This window comes from Canis lupus, chromosome 13, assembly GCF_011100685.1.
Source record: "Canis lupus familiaris isolate Mischka breed German Shepherd chromosome 13, alternate assembly UU_Cfam_GSD_1.0, whole genome shotgun sequence".
NCBI classification, from domain to species: Eukaryota; Metazoa; Chordata; class Mammalia; order Carnivora; family Canidae; genus Canis; species Canis lupus.
Window position 1 is genome coordinate 37,483,882 of NC_049234.1, and position 27,834 is coordinate 37,511,715.

At 56.8% G+C, this 27,834-nt stretch overlaps 2 protein-coding genes across 2 annotated transcripts; one reads left to right on the top strand and one right to left on the bottom strand.

The window, feature by feature from the left end:
• Positions 1–9,536: 9,536 nt before the first annotated feature.
• On the bottom strand, positions 9,537–14,796 carry LY6K (lymphocyte antigen 6 family member K). Its single transcript, XM_038555704.1, has 4 exons — positions 14,693–14,796; positions 12,318–12,414; positions 11,350–11,451; positions 9,537–9,923 (listed from the first exon to the last, which is right to left on the bottom strand). The coding sequence occupies exons 2-4, from the start codon at positions 12,394–12,396 to the stop codon at positions 9,643–9,645; spliced, it is 462 nt and encodes a 153-aa protein (XP_038411632.1). The 5' UTR covers positions 12,397–12,414; positions 14,693–14,796; the 3' UTR covers positions 9,537–9,642.
• Positions 14,797–15,198: 402 nt separating this feature from the next.
• Positions 15,199–25,186, top strand: GML (glycosylphosphatidylinositol anchored molecule like). The gene is made up of 4 exons (XM_038555700.1): positions 15,199–15,333; positions 17,034–17,128; positions 17,607–17,714; positions 24,728–25,186. The coding sequence occupies exons 2-4, from the start codon at positions 17,056–17,058 to the stop codon at positions 25,015–25,017; spliced, it is 471 nt and encodes a 156-aa protein (XP_038411628.1). The 5' UTR covers positions 15,199–15,333; positions 17,034–17,055; the 3' UTR covers positions 25,018–25,186.
• Positions 25,187–27,834: the final 2,648 nt, after the last annotated feature.

Here is a 27,834-nt window from a genome sequence, read left to right on the forward strand (position 1 = left end):
TCCAGGAACACGTCACCAAGCAGCAGCCGAGCCAGATACCTCCCCAGCAAGGGAGCCCTGTCTCAGGAAGCAGCCGCAGGTAGGCAGACCTGGGTTGGGAACCTAGGGTCTGGTCCAAGGCCTGGCTGGGCAGTTTTGTAGCTGGAGGCCCGAGCGTGGCACACAGGCTTAGAGCCTCGGTCTCCGGAGCTGGGTTTGGGGGGTGTCCTCCAGGCTGGCCCCGAGGATCAATAGTGTTTGGGTGCAAAATGCTCCATTGCCTTAAAGTCTGGCCATCATCCTAGAGCTCTGGGAGCCCAGGATCCTCCAGGAAAGGTGTGTCTACACAGGCATCATGACCTCTGGGAAAGCAAGGAAAGGTCATGAAGACCATGACCTTCAGTGCCACTAACTAGAAGGATTGATCCAGGACTTCGGAGGGCCTACGCCACTTGAAGCAAAAAGGAATCGTATGGGGGGGGATATGAGAGAGAAAGGGGGGAAGAAGGGAGAGGCATCGACAAAACAAGAATCACAGTGGGCAGAGGGGAGCTCCTCAGGGACACTGGTGCAGGGTTAAGGAGCAGCTCACCCACAAAAGGGCAGCCGATGTGTGATTGAGTTCACTACAAATTATATGCCTATAGAAGATGCGCAGCACACCAGTCACAGAGAATAATACACAATAGTCCTCGGGGTACGTTCCACACCCACAGAGGTGCCAGGGGGCCTTGCTGGGTCTTCTTGCCACACGACAGGAGCACCCATCCTGACTCGAAGGCTGAACTGGTGTTTCTGTCCATATGGAAAGGTGCGAGGCCAGCGGAGCCACAGACACGTCACATGGGGGTGGGGGGTGGGGGGCTCACCTCTCAACGCTGCCCCAAGGTCTCTGTGATGGTTTTCAAATCCGGGAAGATTTCCCACCACTTTTGTGCCACTCGCAGTGCTAACAGCCGCAGAGCACCAGGTCTGCACGATCAGCGTTTCTCTACCACTTTCTTCAGCGGAAATAATTGAGAAGACGATCCGTGGAGACGTGGCTTCCTCTGATGGCCTGCAGACTTGCGTGGTGCCCACCGTCCCCCCAGGTTCCCCCTGCTGCCGGTGCGCACACCCGGGCGCTGAGCCGGGAAGGGGCGTCACCAGCCCCCCATGCCCGCTGCCAAGCACAGCAGGCAGAGCCACCTCAGGAGGGCAGGTGATGGTCACGGGTGGCAAAAGAATCAGAGGTAGCAAGTTCTGAGTATCACCTCTGTTGTGACATAATTTATTAAATTTTAAGGTGATCTAGGTCAATTTGACATATGACCATCCTTCACGAAAGCTCCCCAAATTCTTTTTTTATTTAAGATTTTTATGTTAAATACAGGAGAGACACAGAGAGAGGCAGAGACCCAGGCAGAGGGAGGAGCAGGCTTCCTGAGGGGACCCCACGCGGGACTCCATCCCGGGACCCCTGGATCACGCCCTGGGCTGAAGGCAGACACTCAACCGCTGAGCCACCCAGGCATCCCAAAGCTCCCGGTGCATGGAGCCTGCTTCTCCCTCTGCCTGTGTCTCTGCCTCTCTCTCTCTCTGTGCCTATCATACATAAATAAATTTTAAAAAAAAATTTAAAAAAAAAAAAAAAGAAAATTGAACAGCTGGCTCCGGAGCACAGCATTGCTGTCGCTGCGTGTCCCTGCAGTGGTGGGGGGAGAGGAGGGGAGGCAGCCGGTGGCGGAGGATGGGGTAAGGGAAGAAAGCAGGCGGAGAGAACACCAAGCAGGAAAGTAATGTGGAAGGGGAGGCACAAGGGCAGGGGGGCGCCAGGGGCCGGGGTGGCCTAGAGGCGAGGTCCACGGTGTGGTCTATGGAGAGGGCAGGCCGGCGGCACCTGGGGCCGTTGGCACCGTGGGGACTGTGGCCGGGGTCCCCCAACCACACGGAGGCTGCTGAGACAGCACAGGCACAAAAGACCACAAGCTGTACGATGAATTCAGCTGCCGGACTCTGGACTTGAACGTATTTTCTTTCTTTTTCCTTTTTTTAAAAATATTTTATATATCTATATAGATAGATAATTTATTTGAGAGAGAGAGAGAGAGGGAGGGAGGGAGCAGTGGGAAGGGGCAGAGGGAGAGAGATATATAAGAAATCGCAAGATGTGGCCAAAAAGGTCTGAGAGCTGTGCCCTGACATCACCTAAAGTGAGTGTGAGTACTCAAAGTCCCGCTCACTCAAATTACGTCACACTTAAAATTCAGTGCATCCGCCACACTAGCAACCTTTCGAGCACTGAGCACCAGATAGCCAGTTTTGGGGGCTCTCAGCGCCCCAGGCAACCCCAGGTGATGTGGGGTGCGGCCAAGTCTCGGGGGTGTGGCTTCAGATCACAAAAGCTTCCCTTGGCTTCCTGTCTCCCCAACTCCACACAAACCAACACTAATGCTTAGGGTGTCTGATGTGGCAGGGACAACGATTCCTTTACTTGAAAACCAAACATGCCTCTTAAGTTCCCCTCATCTAAGTGGCCCCGTGGGGTGACCAGAACCCCATCGTCCTCTGTCATAAAGAAGACCAAGAGCAGGGACGCCTGGGGGGCTCAGTAGTTGAGCAGCTGCCTTCGGCTTAGGGTGTGATCCCGGGGTCCTGGGATCGAGTCTATGGGGCTCCCTGTTTGGAGCCTGCTTCTCCCTCTGCTTGTGTCTCTGCCTCTCTCTGTGTTTCTCCTGAATAAATAAATAAAAATCTTTAGAATAAGAATAAGAATAAGAATACGACAACGACGACCAAGAGCAGGTGGAGGCTTTGACCGTGAGTGAGCAGACCCACCACAGAACTTTCCGCCTATCTCCGCTCCTTCTGGAGCCCTGGACCAGTTTCCAATATATCTAATGAGATAAGGAGCTGCCCAGCAGGGAGGCACCAGAGCCTGTCAAATGGGCTGATCGAACCATTTCTTTTTTCTATTAAAGTGTCCCAAAGGGAAAGGAGGTCTCCAGCTGGGCTTTTACCCTCATGGCAAGTTTGAAACACGCGTGCAACCGTGCGGCCTTCCTCTCCTCACCCGTGAGATGCAGGGCTGAGTGAGGAATGAGAGCTCACCCCACAGCACTCATCTATTCATCATTGGCCCCGAAGAAGTGGCTGCCTCCCGTCTCAGGGGGTTCCCCGTAACAAGCGCTGGGTTCTGGGTGGTTTAACAAAGTCTGTGTCATCGGGGAGACTCTTATTCAAATGGAACCTTGCAGCACGCACGGGGCTCGACTTTTGCACTAGCATCGCTCCTTTGAGTTCCATTCAGGTTGTTGCCTGTATCACTGGCTCATCCCTTTCATTGCTGAGAAGTGTTCCGCAGCGTGGATGGACCCCAGCTGGTCTGACCACTTGCCCACTGGACGGTATTTAACTTGTTTCCCGTTTTTGTTTTTTTTTTAAGATTTTATTTATTCATGAGAAACCCAGAGAGAGGCACAGAGACACAGGCAGAGGGAGAAGCAGGCTCCCTGCGGGGAGCCTGATGCAGGACTTGATTCCGGGACCTGGGGTTCATGACCTGGGCTGAAGGCAGACGATCAACCGCTGAGCCCTCCAGGCAGGCCTCTGCTCCTCTGCTCCATTTTCTTTCTTTCTTTTTTTTTTTTTTTTAAAGATTGATTGATTGATTGATTGATTTACGATAGACCTAGAGAGAGAGAGAGGCAGAGACACAGGCAGAGGGAGAAGCAGGCTCCCTGCAAGAAGCCCGACGCAGGACTCCATCCCAGGACCCCGGGGTCACGCCCTGGGCTGGAGGCAGGCGCTCAACCACTGAGCCCCTGGGGCATCCCAATACATGATTTTAGATAATAAATTTCTCCTTATGAGCAGTCATTAGCAGTAAACCACAAATAATAATGTATTACTGTTCATTTTAAAAATAAATGTACCGGTTACTTTACCAGCAAAAAATGCGGTTATTGGAGGACAGGAAAATATTGCAAGGCAGGACCAGCAGCTTCTTTTAGCCGGGAAAGGAGGAGCTGTTGTAAACTGAAAGCCCATCGAACGAAACTGGGAGCTGGAAGTAAAGCGATTTCTCATTGGCTGGGCTGTTGCTTGGCGACTTTCCTCCCTCCTCCGCTGGAGAGTCTCGGGGTGCAAGGCGCAGGGCCTGCGGAAGCACCTGCAGTTGACCAGGGCAGGCGGGAAGCGAGAGCTCCCCTGCTGGCCTCCCCTCTGCATCTAAACAAAATTTCCTTTTTTTCATTTCACATTATGTACACATTTAATATAAATATGTTCAAACTTCCATTGTCATTGTTTTGAGTTTTAGGATAGTTAGAAATGTTCATTACCAAACATTGGGAATATTTAAATTTTTGTTACTGGTTTTCTACTTAATATCACGATGGTCAGAACACACTCGAGATTATTTCAATCCATTGAAATTGTCGAGAATTGCTTTATATCCAGCATATAGGGAAATTTTTGGTAAATACTCCATATCTGCTTGAAAAACCGGAGTTTTCAGCTGTTGAATGCAGCGCTCTCTATATGTCATTGGGCCAAGGTTGTTAATCCTGATGTTCAAATATTCTACCTCTTTATTAATTTGCTGGCTTGTTTCATCACAGAGAAATATACTGAAATCTACCATTTCATCTTTTATTTCTGTTGATGTTTGCTTGATAGGTTTTGAGGCTCTGAATAGCTGCATACAAATGTAGAATTATATGGTCGGCCTGTTGCGTGTGCCCTTTTGCTCTTATGAAAAGCTGTGCATTATAGCAACGCCCAGGTGCTGCCTCACCCTCACACTAGAAGGGCTAGCCGACTTCCTCTGGGTACTTTTGTGTCCTGTGCCAGGCCCCAAGCAGAGCTCGGCGAGCCCCCCCCCCCCACACCCCCTGCAGCCCTCTCTGTGGCAGGGACTGCCTGCAGGCTGCTGGGGGCACCAGACGGAGTAGGTGGCGGGGGGGGGGGGGGGGGGGGCCGGGGGGCGGGGGAGGGGGGCGCTGCCCTGCGCACCTGCAGACCCGGTTGCGGCTTCTCCGTCGTCGCAGCTAGTACAGTAGCACCCCCGAGACCCAGGCCCCGGCCTCACCCCTCCGGGGGTCAGGGTCCCCCCAGCCCTCCCCCGGCCTCGGCCTCACCCCTCCGCAGGATTGCACGTTCCGTGGGGCTTTAATTTTTATGAATCCGGACTTGCTCACTCTAAGTCAGCACCAGGAGTGAAGCCACTGGGCTAATGGGCTAATCGTGTTCCCTTCCTGCAGGGCTGGCAGCCTGAAGGCCAGTCTAGCAACTTGTTTTTATAGGACCTGAGAGCCAAAAATCGTTTTTTACATATTCACTGTTGGGAGAGAGGAAGAGTCTTTCGTGGAAGTTGTGTGAAATTCTCTTGTATCCTATCCAGATCTCGAACCACTTTGTAAGCCATGGGAAAACCAGGACGCCTTTGGTCTTCCTCAACCCCCTCCCGCCTGGGGTGCCGTCTTTGACTTCCCGGTAAGGAACGACGGTTGTGCCGCTGCCCCTGAGGTTTGCCTTGATTTCTCTGCACGTTGGGCCCCTCTTGTTCCTGCCACAAAATGAGGCCCAAGTGGGCTGAACGACAGCTTCCCCCCAGGCCTGGAGGCCGGCGGGTCGAGTCTAGATGCCAGCTGCTTCGGGTCCTGGCGAGGACCTGCTTCCTGGCCTGTGCCCCCTTCTCCCTGGGGCGGGGACACCACTCTCTGGTGTCTCCCCTTCAAGGATACGGATTCCTTTGGCTCAGGGCATCACCTTAGGGCCTCGGGCAACCTTAATTCCTTAATCCAGTCACACTTGACATTAGGATGTCAACGAAGGAATTTCCAGGCACCATAGCTCAGCCCATACACACCACATATTAACATCACTCTTCGTGATTCTGTCCCTCTGGGATTATTGTCACTCCCCTTAAAGAATGTTTATTTGGTGTTTCTTTTTTTTTTTTTTTTTTTTATGATAGTCACAGAGAGAGAGAGAGAGAGGCAGAGACACAGGCAGAGGGAGAAGCAGGCTCCATGCACCAGGAGCCTGATGTGGGATTCGATCCCGGGTCTCCAGGATCGCGCCCTGGGCCAAAGGCAGGCGCTAAACCGCTGTGCCACCCAGGGATCCCTATTTGGTGTTTCTTTAGTAAGGATCAATGGTGAACCATTTGAGGTTTGTTGGTTTATTTATTTTTTAATCAGAAAATACTTTTTAAGTATTCAATTCCAGGCTAATTTTTGGTTATTTTCCCTCAGCACTTTGGAGGGAAGAATGCCTCATATTCCGACTTCCATACTGAAGCTGGGAGCTACGCAAAGTGTAACTGCTCATCTGTCCTAGATCTTTTCTCCCAGGCAGCCTCTACTACTTCCCCTGGGCTTTGAAATCCTGAAGCTCTACCCTAAATGTGTCTCAGCGCAGATCAGTTGTGATTGCTCGTTCTGAGCATTTCTGTCTTACATCAATTTGGAAAACTCACCCATTGCTCTTTTAATATGGCCTGGGTTCCATTCTCTCCGATCCTTTCTGGGGTCCCGCCTCCTGCCTCAGACTATCTCCTCTTCCGGCTCTTCTAGGCTGTTCTGCGTATCTTTGATCTCTTTTTTATTTCTAGGCTGCATTGTAATAATCTGTTAATGTCAAATTCCACTGTTTTACTCTCCATGGATGTGTAACCTGTTGTTATCCCTCGTGTTTTTATATTCTCTGGTTATAGTTCTCATTTCTAGAAATTTCTCTTTAGGTTTCCTCCCCCTCTCCCTCCTTCCCTTCCATCCTTCCTTCCTTATTTCTTTCTTGTGTGTGTGAGGCCCACCTAATATTTTTTCATTGAAGGCTCTTTTAGATCTTTTTATTTTTTTTTATTTTTTATTTATGATAGTCACAGAGAGAGAGAGAGAAGCAGAGACACAGGCAGAGGGAGAAGCAGGCTCCATGCACCGGGAGCCTGACGTGGGATTCGATCCCGGGTGTCCAGGATCGCGCCCTGGGCCAAAGGCAGGCGCCAAACCGCTGCGCCACCCAGGGATCCCTAGATCTTTTTAAAATGCTCTTAAATATCTTTAAGGAAATCTGTTTTATATTCTGTATTATTTCCAATGTTGGGTGCCCTACTTATATTGTTTCTAGTTTTCACATTATGTACACATTTCTTTTGTAAATTTTGTTATTTTAGCAGGTATTAATGATGTGATACCGGAGAGATTCTATGACTTCTGAGGTGAGGGCTGTTGACCTTCAAAATAAAAGTGATGTTGCTGGCAAAATGGGTGTATTCGGAGAACTGCAGCCACGACAAGCATGTACCTCAGGCTGGTCCCCCAACCTCAGAGGAGGAACTTTCTGTCCGGGTGAAGGAGGAAGAAGCTGGGAGGGTGGTTTTGAAGGACAGTCCACTGGAGAAAAGCCGGGCTTTGGGCTGACGCTGGGATCTGGCGCAGAGCTGCAGGGGTGCGGTTGATCTCTTGGGGAGCCCCATCATTCCCTCCGGGGCTGCAACTCAGGACTATCTCCGCCTGAGGATGCCTCTCGAATCTGTAATAATTTTAATTCCTCTGGACTAGTCAGGTGTGAGAGTGCCTCCTGCTGGCCTCCCTGACACGATTTTAGTGAGGTGTCCTTCATTTACTTTCACCGAGTATACTCCCTCAGAGAGGATTTTCCTTTGTTTTTACACAGTAGAGACCTAGAACAACGGTGGCTTACCACTTCATACTTATTTCTTGTATTGGACTTCACGGAATAAACCAGAACTGGAAACACAAACCCCAAAGTTACATGAGGGCTTTCGATTTTCAGAGGAAAGTCTCTGTATATGTTTCTCTCAATGCAGACTTAGTACTGACATGTTTCCGTGTGCAGCTAGGTTTTTCTAGTTTCTAATTCTAGTTGAATTTGAGGTCTCTCTCTCTCCTCTGAAGCTCCTCACTTGTGGTTCTCACTTTCATGTCCTATCTAATGCTGACCCAGTACATTAGTCACTCCCTCACAACTGACTCTAGGTGACCAGAGAAAAGCAAGTATCCTGCGGGCAGATGCCAGCTCCAGGACTTGCTAATTATGTATTGTCATGATCCAGTTTCTTTTTTCTCTTCCTTTTTTCTTAATTTTGTCTCTGATATGTTCAAATTGACATCACATAGAGTTGAAACGTACTTAAAATATATTTTATTCAACATTTTAAAGTGTATTATAATAGCAGGAATTTAGGCTATCTACTGAGGCATATGGCCAGGTAAAACCTTTCGATACTGCTTATTTTTCGTGTTTTATTATATGGCTTAGCCCTCCATGCTAATAATGTCTGATTGTACTCAAAATAGTGTAGACTATATACTAACCAAGTTTTCCAGTTTTTTTTTTTTTTTTTAAGATTTTATTCATCCATCCATGAGAGACAGAGCGAGGCAGAGACACAGGCAGAGGGAGAAGCAGGCTCCATGCAGGAAACCCGATGTGGGACTCGACCCCAGCACTCCAAGATCATGCCCCGGGCCGAAGGCAGAGGCTAAACCGCTGAGCCACCCAGGGATCCCCGTTTTCCAGTTTAAATGGACATTCAATGTGTCACCATTAAGAATGTTTGTTTTAGGTTTCAGGTAGGTAACTTCTAATAAATTATTGGTATTTCCTTCCCTTCCACAATTTTTACAAAAGCACATTAGATGAATGTTGAAGATCATACATCCCTACCCTGAATCCTCTGATGAGAGTGAGCGACGTCTTTGTGTAAGATTGAAGCATTCTCACCTTTCCGAAGTAAGCTGCGCTCAGTCACAACCTATCCACAACTTTGATTTGCCCTGGGCTCAATTAGCTAATATTTATCTTTTGTTCGCAATTATGCTCATCCCAGCATTCGTGGGCCATTATGTCTTGTGGCTGTATCCAAACTGTAACAGGAGGAGTTAGTAGGGGGCTGCTGAGTACTGGGGACAGGATGACGTTTCAGACAGCAGACATGCTTGTTCCAATCTGCAGAGGCTGCTGCTAACCTGTGTGTTCAGGAACGTGACAGCAGCTCCCTGTGCGTCAGTCAGGACTGGGGAGTGCCGGGCAGCTCACCACAGGCAAGGTCTGCAGCCTCTCTCCTCCCTAGCACCTCCCGTGGGACCTGTGGTGACCCATCCAGTTCAAACATCAGAGGAGAGGGCCTGGCAACCAGCTCATGGTGCCTCAAGAAACTAGTTCCACCTAAAAGATGGCTTCCTACACTCCAAGGGGACCCGCAACTTCTCTTTCCCTCCGTGGTTGAAGGCTCCACACAAGGACACCTGGGTGGCTCAGCCACTGGGAGTCTGCCTTCGGCCCAGGGCATGATCCTGGAGACCCGGGATCGAGTCCCACGTCCGGCTCACTGCATGGAGCCTGCATCCCCCTCTGCCTGTGTCTCTGCCTCTCTCTCTCTCTCTCTCTCTGTCGCTCATGAATAAATAAAATCTTTTTTAAAAATAAATAAAATTAAAAAAAAAGACACACTCACAGTGGGATCATGTCAGAGGCTTTGGACTCACCCCAAGGCAGGCTGTGGGCCCCGCCCCCGGTCCTAAGGCCCCTCAGAGGCAGACGGTGAGTCAGTGGGTGGAAAACAAGTTTAATGCCACAGGTTCCAAGCATGAGCAGCAGGTCCACGTCATCTGTGCCACCTGCAGAAGGTGGGCCCGAGCCATGCTCTGTGGGTCACGGCAACCTGAGGCCCGCGAGCCCCGGGGACAGCATGAGGAGGGGCACCAGCCAGGCACTGCTGCTCCTCACGTCGCTCGCTCTCCCAGATTGTCTAAAATCTGGATCCCGGATCTCCGGTGCTTCTGTATTACATAACATGTCTGAGCAGCATCTCGTATACAGAAAAGGCATAGGCTTTATGAGGACAAAGGACTTGACTATACGACCGAGCTGTTCAACTGTTGGACATTTCTTCGAGCACTGCTTTGAAACATAGAAGAAACGTGGATATACTCCTAGAAGCAAATAAGAAAGAGAGAAATGAATGCCGTGAATCGAAAGCAGGTCCCCCAGAGCACCTCCTGCCTGTACCCACCCAGCCCTGACCCACTCGGGGTGCCCCCGCTCAGAGGCTCCTGGTTAAAGAGGCCCCTCCATCCAGGGGGGAATCTGGAGCCACCGCCCAGGCGGATCGGCTCAGCCTCTGTGATCAGAGTGCTTCCGGGAGGCTTGGCTGCAGAGTGGCCTCGAGAGGTGCCCCCACCCCCGGCCTGTCCACGCCCACCGGGAGCCTGGGCCTGGGCTCTCCCTTTGGGACCTTACCGGCTCCTGGGCCTCAGCTTCTCACTACCAGGTGCACGGGCCTCTGAAACCCCGGGCGCACGTGCGAGCTCGGACTCTTGCCCGTCCTCGCCACTGCCCGGGGCTCAGCGCTGGCCTCTGGACGAGCCGCCACCCAGGGCCCGGGAGCCAGCGCTGTCGCCGTGCACCTGCACGGGCAGCAGGGTCGGCACTGTCCGCGGGGCCCTCTTCTGGCTTCACCTCATCGGCAGTTCCTCGTGCTCATCGCGTCCCCCCAGGAGCCTGTGAGGTCTGCGCGGGGCATGTGCGCGGGCCCTCCCGAAGCGGCTGCCAGACTGCCTCTGATCTGGGGAGCCCTGACCTGGCCACGCCCTGGGGTGCCGGCCTCCAGACTCCTCTTTGGGGGGAAGGGCTTCGTGTGGCCAGAGGCTCTTGGGGGATTCACACGCGACTGAGTGATGGTCTCCACACATCTTCCAGCACACGCATTCCTTCCAGAACATACGGCAGCCCGCGGCCCTACTCGGTGGCTCTCACGTAAAAGCTACTCTCCGAGGGACAGGGGACATCGTTAACACATCGTTCATTCAAAAATGAGTACAGGTCAGGCCGCCTGGCGGCTCAGACTGTTGAGCGTCTGACTCTGTTTCGACTCAGCTCCTGATCTCGGCGTCGAGAGGTCGGGCCTCGTGTTGGGCTCCAGGCTCAGCAGAGTCGGCTTGGGACTCTCTCTCCCTGCGCCCCTGCCCAGGTGCATGCACCACCTGAGCTTCCTCTCCCTCTCCTTCTCCCTCTCCCTCTCCCTCTCTCGGGTACTTAAGTAAATGCTTAGCAAAATAAAAATGGACACAAATACACCTCTGCTGCTTTCTTCCTACACCCACTATTTCCTCTTTCCCACTCTTGGGGGTCGACCCCGGGGTGGCACTGGTCCTCCGCAAGCTGGTCTCCTCGGCCACCTGCTTCCTTCCAGTCCTGGTCACAGGATCTTGTTCTCCAATTGTTTTTTTTTTTACTCCAATTTTTTTTAAACGTGACTTTTGATTAGTTATTCCTTGAGAAGAAAAACATGACATACCCTAGTTGCTGCAGGTTATTACTGATCTGCCAGCAAACCCCAAAATGAACTGAGATACTCACTCAGGGCAATAGAGGCACACAAGTGTATTCCCTCCGGACATTCTGTTGGATTCTGGCATTTGAAACTATGCTCCTTCTCACAAACATGACACCTCAGCAGGCCTGAAAGGGGAAATGAACACGAAGTGGAACGTTCCAGTCTCCAATCCTATGAGGTGAACGCCCACCATCCCCTCCCTCCTCCACGTGACCACAACCAGTGGGTCCGAGTCCTCGGTCTTCTCTCCTGGGGTTTACTCCGCCTCCCCCAGGCTGACCCACACCCAGACACCATGCACGGCCACACACACACGCACACACACACAGCACTGCACCCGCACAGCCTCACCGCAGCCTGCGCACGCACGCCTTCCCGCACAAGCATGCTCCCCACACTCACAGGCCTGGCGTCTCAAGCTCGGGGGCTCAGGAGACTGGCCGGCTGCTCTTGCGGGCCCTCCCCACTGGCCTCCCGGCCCAGCTAACCGCCTCCAGCACCCGCTGCACCCTCCTCGACCCCCGGGGCCTGCACCCTGGCCCCCATGCCGTTGCCCACTGTTGGGTCACTATGAGGACAGTTACCCACTCCCAGGAGAGAGCCGGTCAACCTCTCGCGGCGGTGCCAGTCCTCCGAGACAACGCTGGAGGGTCCCAGAAGGACCAGGTGGGCTTAGCTCCCCCGATGGCTCCCAGGAAGACAGTGAGAGGGGACACCGCGGGGACCACGGGGTGCTGGGGAGGACACCGGGATTCCGGCCATGACTACGCCTGCCCCCCCTTGGCGGGGGGCCCAACACTAAGAGGCTGCCCCATCAGGCGTCCCTATCTGTGGGCCACTCTCCTGACGCTGTCCTGCTCCCAGCTGCCTGTGCTCTTCCCGTCCAGAACCAGCTGGGGCTGTGGGGGCGACTGGCCGGGTGGCCACCCTGTGTCCCAGACTCATCATGGCCTGCCTCCTCACAGCAGGAGGCCGAGGGACCCAGCCTTACCCTGTGTTCCTGACACGGTGACATTTGTCTCCACCCTCGGCAGGTCCACGAGCAGGAGCAAAGCAAGGAGGATCATCATTTCCCGCGGTGCCTGGGCCTGGACGCAAGGAGCGGGCACACGTGGTCAGCTCTGGGGTCCCAGGGTTACTACGCTTGGCTGCCTCTGTGTCCACCCCAGGGCCACGGGTGGCCGGGTGGTCTTCCTGGGACGGCGGGCACCTCCTGGCGCATCCCCTGGGCTGGCAAGCTGGTATATGCCCGACCGTCCATGCCAACCAGATCCCGGATCCGGCCCCAACCCGACCACTCCCAGCCCTGCCCCCTGACACCACCCCCGCCCCCAGCACAGCAGCCACCCAGGCCCGGCCCCACGTGCCCAACCGCGGCACCAGAAAGTGAAGCCACTGACTTTCCTCAAAGGATGGGTCCTTTGTTTTCGACTCCCTCAGGGACACTCTCCACGTTGGGGTTCTCACCCTACTGATCCTAATACAAGCAGTGGCTGGGTATGTGAGTGACGCGCTGCCCCTGCTCTTTTATTTTATTTTTTTTAAGATTTTATTTATCTATTCGTGAGAGACACAGAGAAGCAGAAACACAGGCAGGGGGAGAAGCAGGTCCTGCAGGGAGCCCGACGCGGGCCTCGATCCCCAGACCTGGGATCACGACCTGAGCCTAAGGCAGGATGTCCAACCGAAGAGCCACCCAGGCGTCCCTGTCCCTGTTCTTTTGAACGTTTCTTTTGATAGCTCAATTCTGTACTTTTGGTGCGGTTTTACCTTCACACGTAGATCTTTTGAAGCAACTTTCCTTCTCCCTGTTGCCCGACTGACTCTACTCCCCGTTTGTCACTTCCCCATGGAGCCGTATCCTTCCTGGTCACCCGATGAATCATGGCCGTTTGCAGGCAGTGAGCCTGTCCCCCTCTCCTGTCTCCGGGTCCCTTCCTTACTTCCATGATCTCCCCCCCCCCCGCCCCGCAGGAGGCGGCAGCCGGAAGCATGGAGCCCTACCCGTTGGGAGCTGGGCACCATCGTTCCCAGAAGAAAAACACTGGCCGAACCGAAAACCAAACACAGCTCTAGGCCCCTCGGAGAACTGGGGTCACAGAACTGACAGCGCCCAATCCCGTGAGCGAGGTGCAGCCCGCGACGAGCCCCGAAAGCCCCTTACCTGCAGCAGAAGCTGCCGGAGCCTGAGGCCGGGAGCAGCGCTCACATGCAATTGTGCCCAAGTGCTGGAGGCGGGCTGTGAACAGCAGTGCCCGGGAGTCCCCCGCGCCCAAGAGCCCACGACCAGCCTCGGGCACTTGGCCACCAAGCCCTTTCTTCTTCTTTTGAAAGGACAGCAGCTGCGAGTGCCACAGAACACACCCTCCGTCCTGGGAGCGAGGCCTGGGGAAGATGTGAGCCGAAACCGGACGCACAAACCGGCTCGCTCAGGGACGTGACACCTAAGGGCACTAGAGCTACAGCTGACATCCCACAGAGTCCCGGTCCCAGGGCCCGGCACGCGAAGCCTCACGCTCAGGGCCCGTCTCCCCCACGGCCTATTAACGCCCACCGCGGGCCCACTGTCAGCCGGAAGACCAGGCGAGCCCGGAGCCAAGGAAACAGCTTCCAGAGGCCAAGGCAGCGGGAGGACAAGACCTCTACAACAGAGACGTCCCCGTCACGGGACAAGCGACGGGAAGGGACCAGGATCGGGACCCGCAGAGCGCCAAAGAAAAGAAAGCAGATGATGCGTGAGAACCCGTGTACCGTGGGTGTGCAGACGGAAGGTCTGCGAGTCACAGCGAGGTCTGGAGCCCACAACCACCGTGGCGGACACGAGCAACGCTGCCCACGGCGCCTCAGTGGACTCACAGCCACGGGGACCCGGGGAGCCTGAAGCCACGTCACAGCCATCTCCCCAGAGCGACCCCAAGACGGAAATTGAGAACACAGATCACCCCACGCGTGCGGGCCCGTGCTCCTGAGCAACACAGGGCCGTTGCAAGGCCCGGGGAGGAGCAGAGAAGGGCCCAGAAGAACCCCCTGTAGTCCTAGCGGCACGTCAACCGCCAAGGGCTTTCCAGCGCTCCTCCTGAGCGACACGACCCTGACGACGGTGGAAGCCGAGCCACCACGCCGGGTGCCGCGGCCGAAACCGACACCGAGAGGCCCGCACACGCGCCGGCACCCAGCCCGGCACGTGCACACGGCAGCGAGTCGAGGTGCAAACGTGAAGGAACGCGGCGCCCAGACCCAGGCAGAGGACGGCGAGGACCCGGGAAGGGGAGCCGCGCTGCCCCTCGCGTCAGGCAGCCCGCAAGCCCCGGCGCGGTGACCCGCGGCGAGGCTCGTAGCCAAGGCGTGCGCCCCTGGAACCTGCACCTGCAGGAACGGACCCTCCACGCGCCGCACGACGGGGTCTGGGCAGCGCCGCCCGGGCGGGACGGCGGCCCCGCGGTCGTGCGTGTCCCCAGCCCGGGCGGGACGGCGGCCCCGCGGTCGTGCGTGTCCCCAGCCCGGGCGGGACGGCGGCCCCGCCTTCCTAGCAGAGCCCGGCGGAGGCGGCGCAGGGGCGGCCCCGGGAGCGGGCGCACAGCACGGCCCGGAGCGCGAGCGCCACGGCCCAGAGCACGACACGCGGAAGCAGGCCAGGGCCGGGGGCGGGTGCACGCCGCCGCGGAGCCCCGCCCACGCCAGAACCTTCTGGAACCCGCGGCCGCGCCGCCCGCACCGCACCTGCTGTCAGGGACGTCGCGCTGCCAGCCCCGGGGGCTCAGCCCAGAACCTCCGGGAACCTTCTGGAACGGAACCTGCCGGGGGCGGGGGCGGGGGCGGGGGCGGGGCGTCCTGCCCGCGGACCCTTCTAGAAGGCCTCGGCCCAGGGCGCGTGCGCAGCGGCGCAGGGCCTGGCGGGACTCGAGCGGCCGGAGACCCCGAGGGGACGCGCCGCCGGGGGAGCGCAGTGTGGGCCTGAGCGTCGTCGCGCTCGCGGGTGGCGGCCGAGCCTCCGAAGGTTCTGGAAGGTCGCCTTGGGGCCGCGTGTGCGCGGGAGGAGCAGGGGCTGCGGGGGGCGGGGGGGACGGCGGGACGGTCTTGAGGGTCCACGGAGCGCGCCAACCTACCGGGCGCCCTCCCCCGACGGCCCCCCCCCCGGGTCCCCTCCCCCCCCCCCCGGTCCCCTCCGAGGGCCCCACTCCCGGTCCCCGAGCCCGACGGCCCCACCCCCGGGTCCCCTCCCCACTTCCCGGTCCCCTCCCCACCCCCCCGGTCCCCTCCCCCGACGGCCCCACCCCTCGGGTCGCCTCCCCCGACGGCCCCACCCCCGGGTCCCCTCCCCACTCCCCGGTCCCCTCCTCCGACGGCCCCACTCCCGGTCCCCGAGCCCGACGGCCCCACCCCCGGGTCCCCTCCCCACCCCCCCGGTCCCCTCCCCCGACGGCCCCACCCCCGGGTCCCCTCCCCCCGACGGGCCCCACCCCTCGGGGCCCCTCCCCCGACGGCCCCACCCCCGGGTCCCCTCCCCACTCCCCGGTCCCCTCCTCCGACGGCCCCACTCCCGGTCCCCGGGCCCGACGGCCCAACCCCCCGGGTCCCCTCCACTGACTGGCCCCACCCCGAGGGTCGCCTCCCCCGACTGGCCCCACCCCCCGGGTCGCCTCCCCCGTCGGCCCCACCCCCCGGTACCCTCCCCGACGGGCCCGACCCCCGTACCCTCCCCCGATGGCCCCACCCCCTGGTCCCCTCCCCCCGACGGGCCCCACCCCCCGGCGCCCCTCCCCCGACGGCCCCACCCCCGGGTCGCCCCCCCCCACCGCCCCACCCCCCGGTACCCTCCCCCGACGGGCCCCAACCCACGGGTGGACTCCCACGACGGGCCCCAACGCCCGGGTCGCCTCCCACGACCGGACCCCACCCCCCGTGTCGCCTCCCCCGACGGGCCCCACCTCCCAGTTCTGGCTCCCATACCCCGACGGGCCCCACCCCCCTGTGCCCTCCCCTGATGGGCCCCAGCTGCCGGGCGCCCTCCTCCGATGGGCAGGTCCTAACCTAGTCACGTGCCCCCACATGACTCAGGGTCACTCCCAGAGACTTAGGCCCCCCCCCCCCCCCCCCCCCCCCCCCGCTGGAGGTCAGTGATTCCCGACCAGCACCCTTGCCCCTGAGGCTCTGCTGTGGGGGCTCAGCCGTCCCCAATGTGCACCTCGGGGTCCGCTGATCGTGTGCAGGCACTGGAGTGGCAGGAGGTTCCCGGGGCGCACTGCTGATCCTATGCAAGTGAGGCCTGCGCTGTCCACGCTGCACTCACCTCCCATCCCTTGGGTGTGCGCATGCTGGCAGAACAGGAAATAGCTGGGTGCACGGCGCCCCGCCGGTGCCCATGGTGCTCCCGAGGGTGACGGGACAGAAGGGGAATCATCGGGGGCCTCAGGGAGCCCGGGGCAGGGGCAGCACCAGAAGCGGGCTGCGTGGGCTCAGCTCTGCGGGTGGAGGGGAGGGGGCGTCCCCTGGAGGGCCCGGCAGTGGGGAGAGGCAGTGCTGTGGGTCTGCAGGGAGGCAGGTGCAGGTGGGGAGGCGGCGGAGAGCTGCGCGCAGGTGGCTGGTGCTGCTGCCGGCTGCTGACCCTCCCGGGAGCCCTGCACCCTGCACCCTGCACACACGCACCCCGGGAGGTGCTCTCGGCCCCCGCGGAGCTGCCCACACGTGCACTGTCTCCTCGTCGTAGGTTCCAGTCCCTGCAGGAAACGATGCTCTTCTGGACCTTGCTCCTCGCCGTCGGGTTGCCCTTGGTCAGCAATCAAAACGAATCCGTGTCCGCTTGTGAGTGTCAGAGCCTCTTGCGGGGTTGGAGGCGACAAGAATTTAGTGTCCTCCAGAGTCAGGGAAAGGATTCGAGAGGACCTTGTCACCTTAGCCAGCAGGGAGGTCCTTCGTCATGCCCTCGGTGGCACGGGGTGGACTGAGTGCCCCTGAGCTCCAGAGGGTCAGGGGGGCGATTCTAGCCAGAGCCGGCGGAGGTGGCTGAGTCCAGGCACATGGGGGGCTGGGGGCACACGGCCTCTTGTGACTGTCAGGCCTCCTGGGACAGACGAAGCCTGTGTGCAGAGCACAGGGTTGCGTGTCCCGGCCTCTGGGGACAGGAACACCGCCTGGCCCCTGCTGGAAGCTAATCCCTGCCAGAGCAGACGTCCTCTCAGGCAGGGGGTAGGGGTCCGGGGTACGGGGTCCGGGGCCCGGGGTTGGGGTCGGGGGAAGTTGTACGTGGAGCCTGAGCCTGATGCTGCTGAGTCTCTTCCAGGGACCTATAGTTTGAAATGCCACGATTGCTGGGATATCAACAATTTCAACTGTCCTCAAATTAGGACGTGTCCCTATCACATCCGGCGCTGTTTGACCATCTCTATCCGTAAGTACTGCTTTCTCACGCCTTCTGATTTTGTCAGTTTGAGCCCCGGGAACCAATCGGTTCTGTCTCTGCACCGGGCCTAGAGGCCTAGTGTGTGGCCCTGCTCAGGGCGTGTCCCCAGGCCCTGTGCCCCCCAGCGTCCCTCCACATCATCCCCTGCCCTTTGTGTCCCGAGCCTCCTGCAGAACAGTCCTCTTGCTGCTCCCTCAGGGTTGTGCCAACTGCCGTACCTCGCGGGCATCTGCCCACTGGGGACTCAGGTAGGAGCTCGAATCCGGCCTCTGTCCCTGCACCGGGCACCTGTCCTGTGCGGGTCTCGGCCTGTGAATGGGTGGTGACGTGGCCGGAACGGCCCCATGGTTCTTAACGGGATTGCAGGGCGCCCTCAGCGGGAGCCATCGGGAAACCTCGGAACGCTAGGGCCCGGCGCTTACAAGTCCTAGAGCTGGCAGGGCGGCCTGGAGGCGCACGTCCAAGTCCTGGGGAGCAGAGGAACCGCACGGGCTTGGGGTTCTGCTTTTCTTGGGGTCGAGGCGGGGGACCTAGGGATTCTCGGGCACATCATTCACCGGCGCAGCTAAACCAGAAGGAGAGGAGTTGAGAACGCGGGAGAGGAAAACCAGGAGACCCGAGTGATCACCTCCGGACCCAACCAAGATCTCGAAAGCAGAGGAGCCTCGGGTGGCGTGGGTGTGTGGGTGCTGGCTCTTCACCTGGTCAGCGCCTGGGGGTTGGTTTACTCCGGGTAAAAGTAAACTGGCTTTGCAGCAGGGGGCTTGGCACCCACGGCTTGTCAGGCCCTTGCATCACAGAAGGAGAAGGACCACCACCAGGGCCGCGCTACGGCGGCCTGTCTGGGAGACCCGGGGAGTCGTGCGTGGCCGAGGTGGGATGACTGCTCCCGGGGGCTGGGGACTCTCTTTCCCCGCACCTCACCCTCTATGGCTCTGGGGTATGCTTGGCCCAGAGAGAGCTCGCCTGAGGCCGGCAGGGCTCAGGGAAGAGAGGCCGATGCTCTGGGAGCTCGTTGTGGTCTCACGCAGTGGTGGACGCCAGGGGACTCCAGCCTTCCTCGCTTCGTCCTGCTCCGTATCCAGCCCACCATCCCCGTTGCTGGGCCTCTAGACCAGGAGCGGTTCCTAAGAGCGCGGTAGTTGCTTGGCTGCTGGCCTGCATAGGCGACAGGTGTGTGGACGAGCACTTCAGAGAGTCTCCAGAGGAGTTCCTCTGGGTGGGCCGGAACGGGAGGGCAGAGAAGCGTGGCGTCCGTATTTTCCTGCCCCGTGGGCTCTTTCCCTCGCCCCCCAGCCTGAGCTTTGGGTAGACCTGGTTCCGGACTGGCCTTCTGATCACCAGCCTGCCGTTGAGACTCGTCCGTCTCTCAGCTCCTCCCGCACTCATGGAAGCTAAAACACCTGCGTTTAATAACTCATCCCCGAGGGCTTCGGGGGCTCGCTCGTCCTACGTGACCCTGGTGGACGCCAACGCAGAGAATTTACGAGAGCCTTCAGAGGGCTGCAACGCTCGGATATTTTCTCCTTCATGTGACTTTCTGACTTCGGGGTTGTGCAAGTAAACCAAAGACCTCTACAGAACACTTCCGAACCTCAGACACTGAGATGGCCCCACACTCAGACTCATCGGTGTATCCGTGGCTGGAATGACCAGTCTACAGAACCCAACCGAGAGACCCCAGAACGAGTTCCACACAGATTTACCCACATGATATCGCGCAACGACGCAGACACGGATGCTGGGGAAATAGAGCCTTTCAGCTCGATCTGGCAAAAGTGAACCTTGCCCTAAATCTCAAATCATACAACAAATACCTCAAAGGGCTGCATGAGCTAAATGTAAAATGCAGATATCTAAAACCACAAGAAAAAGACAGCGCATAGGAGAGAACCTTTGGCCTCTCCGGCTACTCAAAGCGTGGGTAACCTTGATGCAAAGGATGACCTACAAACAGGGACCTGGGGACGTGAGATGTCACCAACTGTAGATACTTCTGTGTGGAAGGAGGTCCTGTTCAGAGGAGGGAAAGGCAAAGCTACGGACCGGGAGGGAAAGTATGCAAACGACGTACCTGACGAAACACAGGTCTTGGGTGTATACAGAAGTCTCACAACTCAACAGCAGAAATGCAGACAGCCTCCCGAGAGCAAGGGCAAAGAGATGAAGAGACGTTTCACCGACGTGGGTTCGCGCGTCGCAGATGAACCCACGAGCAGGGTTTCAACATCTTTGGCCGGTAGGGAGATGACCATTGAAAACCACAATTCGAGGTTGGGCATCAGAGTGGCCAAAGTGAAAAATAGTGACCACAGCAAATGCTGGCCAGGGTGGTAAAGAAACGTGGTTTTCATACATTGCCAGTGGCAGTGAAAAATGGGGCAGCCAAGGTGGGGAGCGCAGTCTTGTTTCTTAAAAACTAAATCTGCAGCTCCATACATTCTCCCAGGTTGCACTTCTGAGTATTTTCCCCGGAGTAATTAAATAAAACAACACATGGTTTCTCGCAACTGCTTTATCGGTAACATGTCACCCCTGGAAACATCCTGGCTGCTCTTCAGTGCCTAAAGGGTAAAGAAACCATGGTACATCCACCCCGAGGGTGTTCCTCGGCAGTAAAAAGCGGGTATCGATCCATCAACCTGAATGCGTGTCTGGAGGATGACACTGAAGGAGAAGCAGCCACCTACAGAGGTGACAATCCATGTTCCCTGTTAGAGACCATTCTAGAAATGACCAACTGAGACCAGCGTCTTGTGCACGTGGGTAGGGGAGTCCCTGGCGGGGCATCTTGCTGGGAAAGACGTCAGTGCGTTCATATGAGGGACGAGTGTGGTGATAAAACGGTCTTTTTTCTTTACTATTTTGGAAGCCAGTGTCCTGCTTGGGATACTGCACTGTGGTCTTGCAAGATGTTACCATGGAAGTGACTGAGTAAAGCTACACGGGATCTTTAGGTATTTCCTGCAAGTGCTAGGAATCTACATTATCAAAAGTATAATGTTGAATGGAAAAGCAATTTAGAATCTAACCTGTTATTATTTATGTTAATAATAAAATAGATACAATTAAAAACCCAAGAGTTTCAGAATCAGCAAAAGATATTCTGCTTCATACAGATGTGCTTTTAGAAAAATATTTTATTTTTTCATGACAGAGAGAGAGAGGAGGAGACACAGGCAGAGGGAAAAAGCAGGCTCCATGCAGGGAGCCCGACGTGGGACTCGATCCCGGGTCTCCAGGATCACGCCCTGGGCTGAAGGCAGCGCCAAACCGCTGAGCCACCCGGGCTGCCCCTAGAGATGTACTTTAAAATGAGAATGTAAAAAAGTTTGCAAAACATATATAAACACAGTGTACAACTTAAATATTGGCAGGGGAAAGCTCTTAAGCCCACACAGAAGCAAGGCGAACATTAATACGAGAGCGTTACAGGTGTGATGGGCAACACTGCACAGAGAGGAAGGGGTAAGAAAACCTGGATAAAACCTCTGTGTAGATGCACACGTGCCCCGTAACAGGATGAAGTAACAGAAAATCCTCCATAGGATTTGGGAACTGTAAGTAGATCTGTAAGTAGATCCACAGTCACAGTGTGATTGTCCTTAACACATCTCTCGCCATAGAGTCTAGGTGCTGCAGCAAAGTGACAAAGCTTGCTACAGCTCTACACCCGAGCTGGACGAAGTCTCTGTAAAGGATCAGAGAGCAAACGTGTCAGCTTGGAAAGCCACCTGGTCTTCGTTGCAAGTACCCAGCACTGCCTCTGAGGCCATGGAAGCAGCCAGAGAGGACGAGTAAACATACCCATGGTTCCTTTGTTCCAACAAATCTTTACTGATAGATACAGCTGGTGGACTGGGTTGTCCTGCGGGCTCTTGTTTGTGACTCTGCTACAGAAGATATGCATAAAGCCGTTCACAAACGAGGAATGGGGGCCCCCTGGGTGGCTCAGCAGTTTGGCGTGTGCCAGGATCGAGTCCCACGTCAGGCTCTCTGCATGGAGCCTCCTTCTCCCTCTGCCTGTCTCTCTCTCTCTCTCTCTCTCTCTCTCTCTCTCTCTCTGTGCCTCTCATGAATAACTAAATAAAATCTTAAAAAAAAAAAAAAAAAAAAAGGGATTCCCTGGGTGGCGCAGCGGTTTAGCGCCTGCCTTTGGCCCAGGGCGCGATCCTGGAGACCCGGGATCGAATCCCACGTCGGGCTCCCGGCGCATGGAGCCTGCTTCTCCCTCTGCCTGTGTCTCTGCCTCTCTTTCTCTCTCTCTCGCTTTGTAGATCTCCACGTAAAACTCAAAAGAACAAGGGGCTACTAGGTACCTACTTGCGCAAAGAATACGAACAGTGATTTGAAGGGGCACGTGGACCCCAGTGTTTAGAGCAGCAGTGTCCACAAGACCCGAACTATGGAAAGAGCCCAGATGGGATGGATAAAGAGGATGTGGTCGCTATACAGAGTGGAGTGTTACTCAGCCATCAGAAAGAACGAACTCTTGCCATTGGCCAGGGCGCGGATGCAACTAGAGGGTATCATGCTGAGCGAAATAAGTCCGAGAAAGACAAATGCCATAGGATCTCCTTCATTTGTGGAATTTAAGAAACAAAACACATGAACATAGGGAAAGGGAAGGAAGAACACAATAAGATGAAAACAAAACCATAAGGGACTTTGAATGAAGGAAACAGACCGAGGGTTCTTGCAGGGGAGGAGGGTGGAGACGTGTGCTTACTGGGTCATGGACATTGAGGAGCACGCTTGCTGTAATGAGCACCGGTTGTCACATGCATCTGACGAATCATTGCATTCTATCTCTGAAACCAATCACACGGTATATGTTACCTAAATTGAATTTAAACACCTTTTAAAGATGATAGTTGAGACCACTTTCTAAGGGATCCCTGGGTGGCTCAACGGTTTCACGCCTGCCATCGTCCAGGGCAAGATCCTGGAGACGCGGGATCGAGTCCCACGTCGGGCTCCCCGCATGGAGTCTGCTTCTCCCTCTGCCTGGGTCTCTGCCTCTCGCTCTCTCTGTGTGTGTCTCATGAGTAAATAAAATCTTTTAAAAATAATAATACAATAAATATGTAGATAACAGAAGAGACGGGTTTTTTTTATTCTTTTCAAAGGGAAAGGTAGAATATCTTTGTATCCGTGGGTAATGACAAATTTAAGAAAACTGAACAATTTAGTGGCCGTCACATGTGGGAAGACTTGTAAATGGGATTCCTTAGAAATTCACAACCTCTGCCCCGAGACGATACCGATACGACTGTGAAACTGGAAACGGCAGGTGAAGACCAACCACTTCCCACACTGTGTGCCGAGGGGCTTGTGTTCACTTTATAGAGTGAACTTCATCCTACAAATCAGTAACTGAACTAGCAGATCATTGGGTGGAAATGTGAGCAAAACACTTGAAGGCTGTTTACCAGAAAACGATATCCCAGTGGCTAATAAATATTTGGAAAGATGCCCAACATCGTTGTATCGGTGGAAATGCAACACGAAACCACGACGCAGTAACACCAAAAGGCACCACTGAACATTCACAGGTGACCACTCATGTGGTGGCAAAGGTTTTGAAGTGCACACACTCCTTTGGAGGATAAACAGGTACTAGTGGCCTGGAAAATTCTTCAGCAACATCTGTGAAAGCCAAACATCTGCATCGTAGGACGCCGCGTTACCACCTAGAACTGACGCACTCTCACCTCAAGAGGACAGACTCTTCCCCGCAGTGCTCTCCGGGGGTAGACAACCGCCAGAAAGAGCCCTGATGTCCATCAAGCGTCAAGTGTGGACTATTCGTCAGTAGGCAAGTATACGACTATGAGAGCGAAGCACGCACGACAGTGGGCCACAGCAGGGGGCGATCTCCCAAGCACAGAGTAGAGACAAGAAGCCAGACGCCAAAGCAGACATGCAGGATTTCATATTCACCAAGTTCCAAAGCAGGTAAAACTAACACGGAGGCTTACAAACCCGGACACCACTTCTCTTTGGCCTTGGCTCCTTATGGTGCCTGATGGAGGGACAGAGGCAGGAAACGAGGGTTTTCATCCAGTTCTGTTTCTGGAACTCGATGCTGGTTATACGGTCACGGGCACTTCATGAAAATGCATCCAGCAGTCGCCCTGTGATCATGCGCTCTTCTGTAGAGCGTTGGCCTCTCTAAAGCCTTTGCGTGGCGCGTAAAGCAAAGCAAGTGCCTGGAGCCACATGTTGGTTCCTCCTCTTTAACCCCAGAGCCGTGAACGGATACGTCAACTGTGGCAAGTTCCAGGGAGAAAGAATCGAGTCAACACTGGGGTCACCGGGGGAGCAGGACTCGTGAATGAGGGCGGAGGAATTTCAACTCCAGGCCTCTCAAAGAGGCCTCACGTGGATCCTCACTCAGGTGGCCTTCGTTGGCCGGGGCTGTTGGGTGTGCCCACCAGTGAAGGCGGTCACAGTGGCTGTGCGATCCTGCTTGCGACAGGGCGTCCCGCCTGCGCTGGGGAGCAGGATGGCATTAAGGGTGCATCCACACGTATATTGTGCCAGGAGCCGGGAACACCTGGCTGAGGGGCCCAGGCAGGAGCTCGTCCTCGAGGGGCCGCTGCACATGCAGAAATTCAGGTGAGGGCCACACTTAACGGGGCCACTCCACTTCAGGGACTGCGTGATCCCGTGGGTCATAAGCAATTCTATTTCTAGAGCCCTGGAATTCTTAGGCCAGATAACGAATGGGGAATTCCTGTGTACAGCATGCGCCAAGGTGCCGTCACACTACGTAGGCAGCGCCGGGGCCAGCGATGAGGTGGCGATGTAGACAGAAAAACACCTCCAGGAGAAGTTGTTCACGGACGAACTCGGGTGTTACCAGCGAGGAGTCCCAGGCAACGTAGAAGCGTTTGCAGACGTAGACGGTGGGCAGGGAGGTGGTACTGGGTGGAGGGTGCTTGAATGTTTGCAAGCAGAAACCCTGAAATCAGTGGTTTTCATCTCTACTTTTGTAGGTTTGAATGTTCGGGAACTCTTCGTTTACAAGAACTGTACATACAACTGCACGTTTGTATACCGATCTGAAGAACCTCCTGAAGCCATTAGAATTATGAAAACTAATAGTTTCTATTTTGTTCGTTGTTGTAATGCTATGACTTGCAATGAGGGGGGACCTACCAATTTGGAGAGGGATATCATCCCGGATTACCCAATTGAGGAAGAGTTAGAAGGAGCCGTGCGCTTGGGGGAGTCCACATTTTTCCTGAGCGTTGCTTCCATCCTCGTCAGCAACACACTGACATGAGAGGCCCTCTTGGGGGGGGGGGGTCTGGTCTCTCCCCCATTCCTCAGAGCAAGTTCACTCCTCTTCCTCCCTGTGAGCCAGGGACACTGACCCACCGGGCTCCCCGTTGGTGGCTAACCCCTTTCCAGCTTATTTCAAGAAAAGAATAAAGAACATTGTTGTTGGGTGTTGGGTACCGCTCACTGGGAGATTGGGAGATTTCTTGGCGGTTTTAGTATTTGAACAGTTCCTCTATAGACATCGTCTCACAAGTAGACCAAAGCATCCTGTCACTGTAGCAGACAGACATGCAGTCTCCTAATGAACAGCGCGAGAGTGACAGGACAGTGTACGTGTCAGCTGAAAGAGCAGTCCCAGCTGCGCTCAGGCCCCCGGCACCTGGGCCACCCGGACTCCACGCTTCCCGGCTCAGGTCGGGACGATGGACGCAGGAGAGTGAATTGGCAATAAAGTGGCACCTGGACCAGCAGCGCCTGACGTTAGGGACTGCCCAGTGCCTTTGCGTGGGTCAGCCGGACAAGTCCCGTATGAATCGGAATCCTCCCTCAAAGTGGCAACTTCTTCACACCCGTGTGAGAAGGACTCCCCGATGCTGACCTCTGAGGAGGGTAAGGAGCTCAGGGCCGCTGCCGAGCACCTTGACGTGACGGAGACTTCTGGGCTGCTGTCACTAAAGAGATGTGAAGGGAACAAAACGTTCTCCTTCTTTTGCCCTCATCTCTCCTCCATTTTTATACCTGATTCTCACTTACAGAGAATTGACATAACCTAAGATTGAGCATTTGAAAGGCTGAAATTCAGTGTTGGCGAGTATATTCACAATGCTGTGCAGTCATCCCCACCATCGAATTCCAGGATATTTTGCAGCCCAAAGGGTACGCTACACGAGTAAAGAGCCACTGTGGGACCTCTCGTACTAGTAGGCGGGCAAATATTTCTGCAAGAAAGTGAAAAAACATCGACACACAGAGCGTGACGACACAATGCAGGCGGGAGGCTGTGGCACATGCCGTGTGCCCGGTGCTCCCCCAGGGCACCAGGATGGCGTGTGACACGGATCCTTCACCCCCCAGCCCCGCCTCCAGCCCGGGTATTCAGGTTCTGGCCATGTCATGAGTCCGATGAGTCTGTTTCAGTCCTTCCCCTCCTAGAAAGTACAAATCAGCACAAACATGTAGAAGAGAATTGCCTGGCGTGGCTGGCACAAAGGGCAGGACATCTTCAACCTGGAAAACGGGTAGAATGACGGGCAAGGGCGCAGCGGGCACAGCAGCCCCTAGGGGTCGGGAGGGTGGGTCCCCATATCTGGGGGAGAGGACGCGAGGTGTAGGACCCGAGGGAACGGGGAGTTTGGGAGGCCATGGCCGAGGTGAAGGTGGAGCAACATGTCCTGTGCAGCAGGAGCTGGAGAAGCCGAGGAAGCCGAGCCCGGCGAGGCCGGGCCTGAGGAGGACGCCGCTCCCACCCGACGCCGGGACAGACGCCCTAGGTCAGCTGCGGATTCCTGTCCCGGGCGTCTTCGGGGGACCCCCAGGCCGGGCAGTGAACACCGCACACGGCCCTGGGCGTGGAGGGGGACCATGCGCGGGTAAGCGGAAGAAGCCACAGAAGGGTAGGACCCTCGTAGGACGGTCCTACTTGGTGTCCGTCCCCGGAACGGCAGGAACGCTGGAACCAGGCGGGGCTCGGGGCCAAGACCCCCTTTAATGGCAGGGCGATTCCACGCTGCGCAGGTCTCCCTCACCCCAAGGTCCTTCGGTGGGGGTGGGGGTCGGGGAGGGCTCGGGAGGCGGGGCGGGCCCACCCGATCGGGCGGCTCCTCTGCCCTGGACGGGCCGCGAGGTCGGGCCGAGCTCAGTGCTCCCTGCCAGGGCCGCTGGAAGAGGGGCAGAGCCGTGTACCCCGCTGCACAGAGCGACACACGCACACTTCCTGCGGGGGAGCGGCCATCCCAGGCCTGCCGGCCACCGCGCGCCACCACGGAGCAGGGCCTCCGATAAAGCAGCGACTGTCGGGCGGCGTGAGAAGCCATCCCCGTCCAGCCAGTGCCCACGCAGCCCGTGCCACCTTGCCGGGTCCTCCCCGGGGCCCGTGAGCTGGGTGTCCTCGTGCGGTGAGGGGGATGAAGGGCCGGGCGCCAGTGGGGTCGGGGAGCCCCGCTCGTCTCCGTGGCTCCCTGTCCCCCACGCCCGGGGGAAGGCCACGCCGCGTGCAGCAGTTCTCCTCCAGGGCGACGGCGTGCCGAGGGCGCCAGGTCTCTTCCTCCTCCGGGGCCTCCGCGCGGGGACAGATGCCGCCGAGGGGCCCCTGGGCACGGGCAGGGCTGGCGCAGCCTGGGGGCGCCCCTCCTCCCACTGCCCGGCTGGGTACCGAGTGCCGGCTCTCCCGGGGCCGGAGACGCCGAGCGGAGCGGCCCCCGCCCGGCCTTGCCTCGGCCCCTTCCAGCCGGGGGTGTCCGCTGTGCCAGGCCGCCTGGGACAGGCTGCTCGCTGCTGCCAGCTAGGAGACCCCAGCCGGCTCTCCGCCGTTCAAAGCCCCTTCCTGCCACGGGGTCAGGCCCGAGGGGCCGCTGTGACAGGGCGGGCGGCCACGGCACACAGAGGCCCTCTCTCAAGGGAGCGTGAGGCCGTGCCTGGCTGAGAGCGCCCCAAGCCTGCTTCTAGAGGTTTCTCCGAGGTCACCCCGCGGCCAGCCAGAGACTTCACCATCCTCCCTGCTTGGCGAGTCGTCTCCACGGCCCATCGTCCCCGTGAGCGCCTGGGTCGCTGTTGTTCTAGTCAACGCGAACCTGACCCGCTCGTGCAGGCCCTCGGCGGG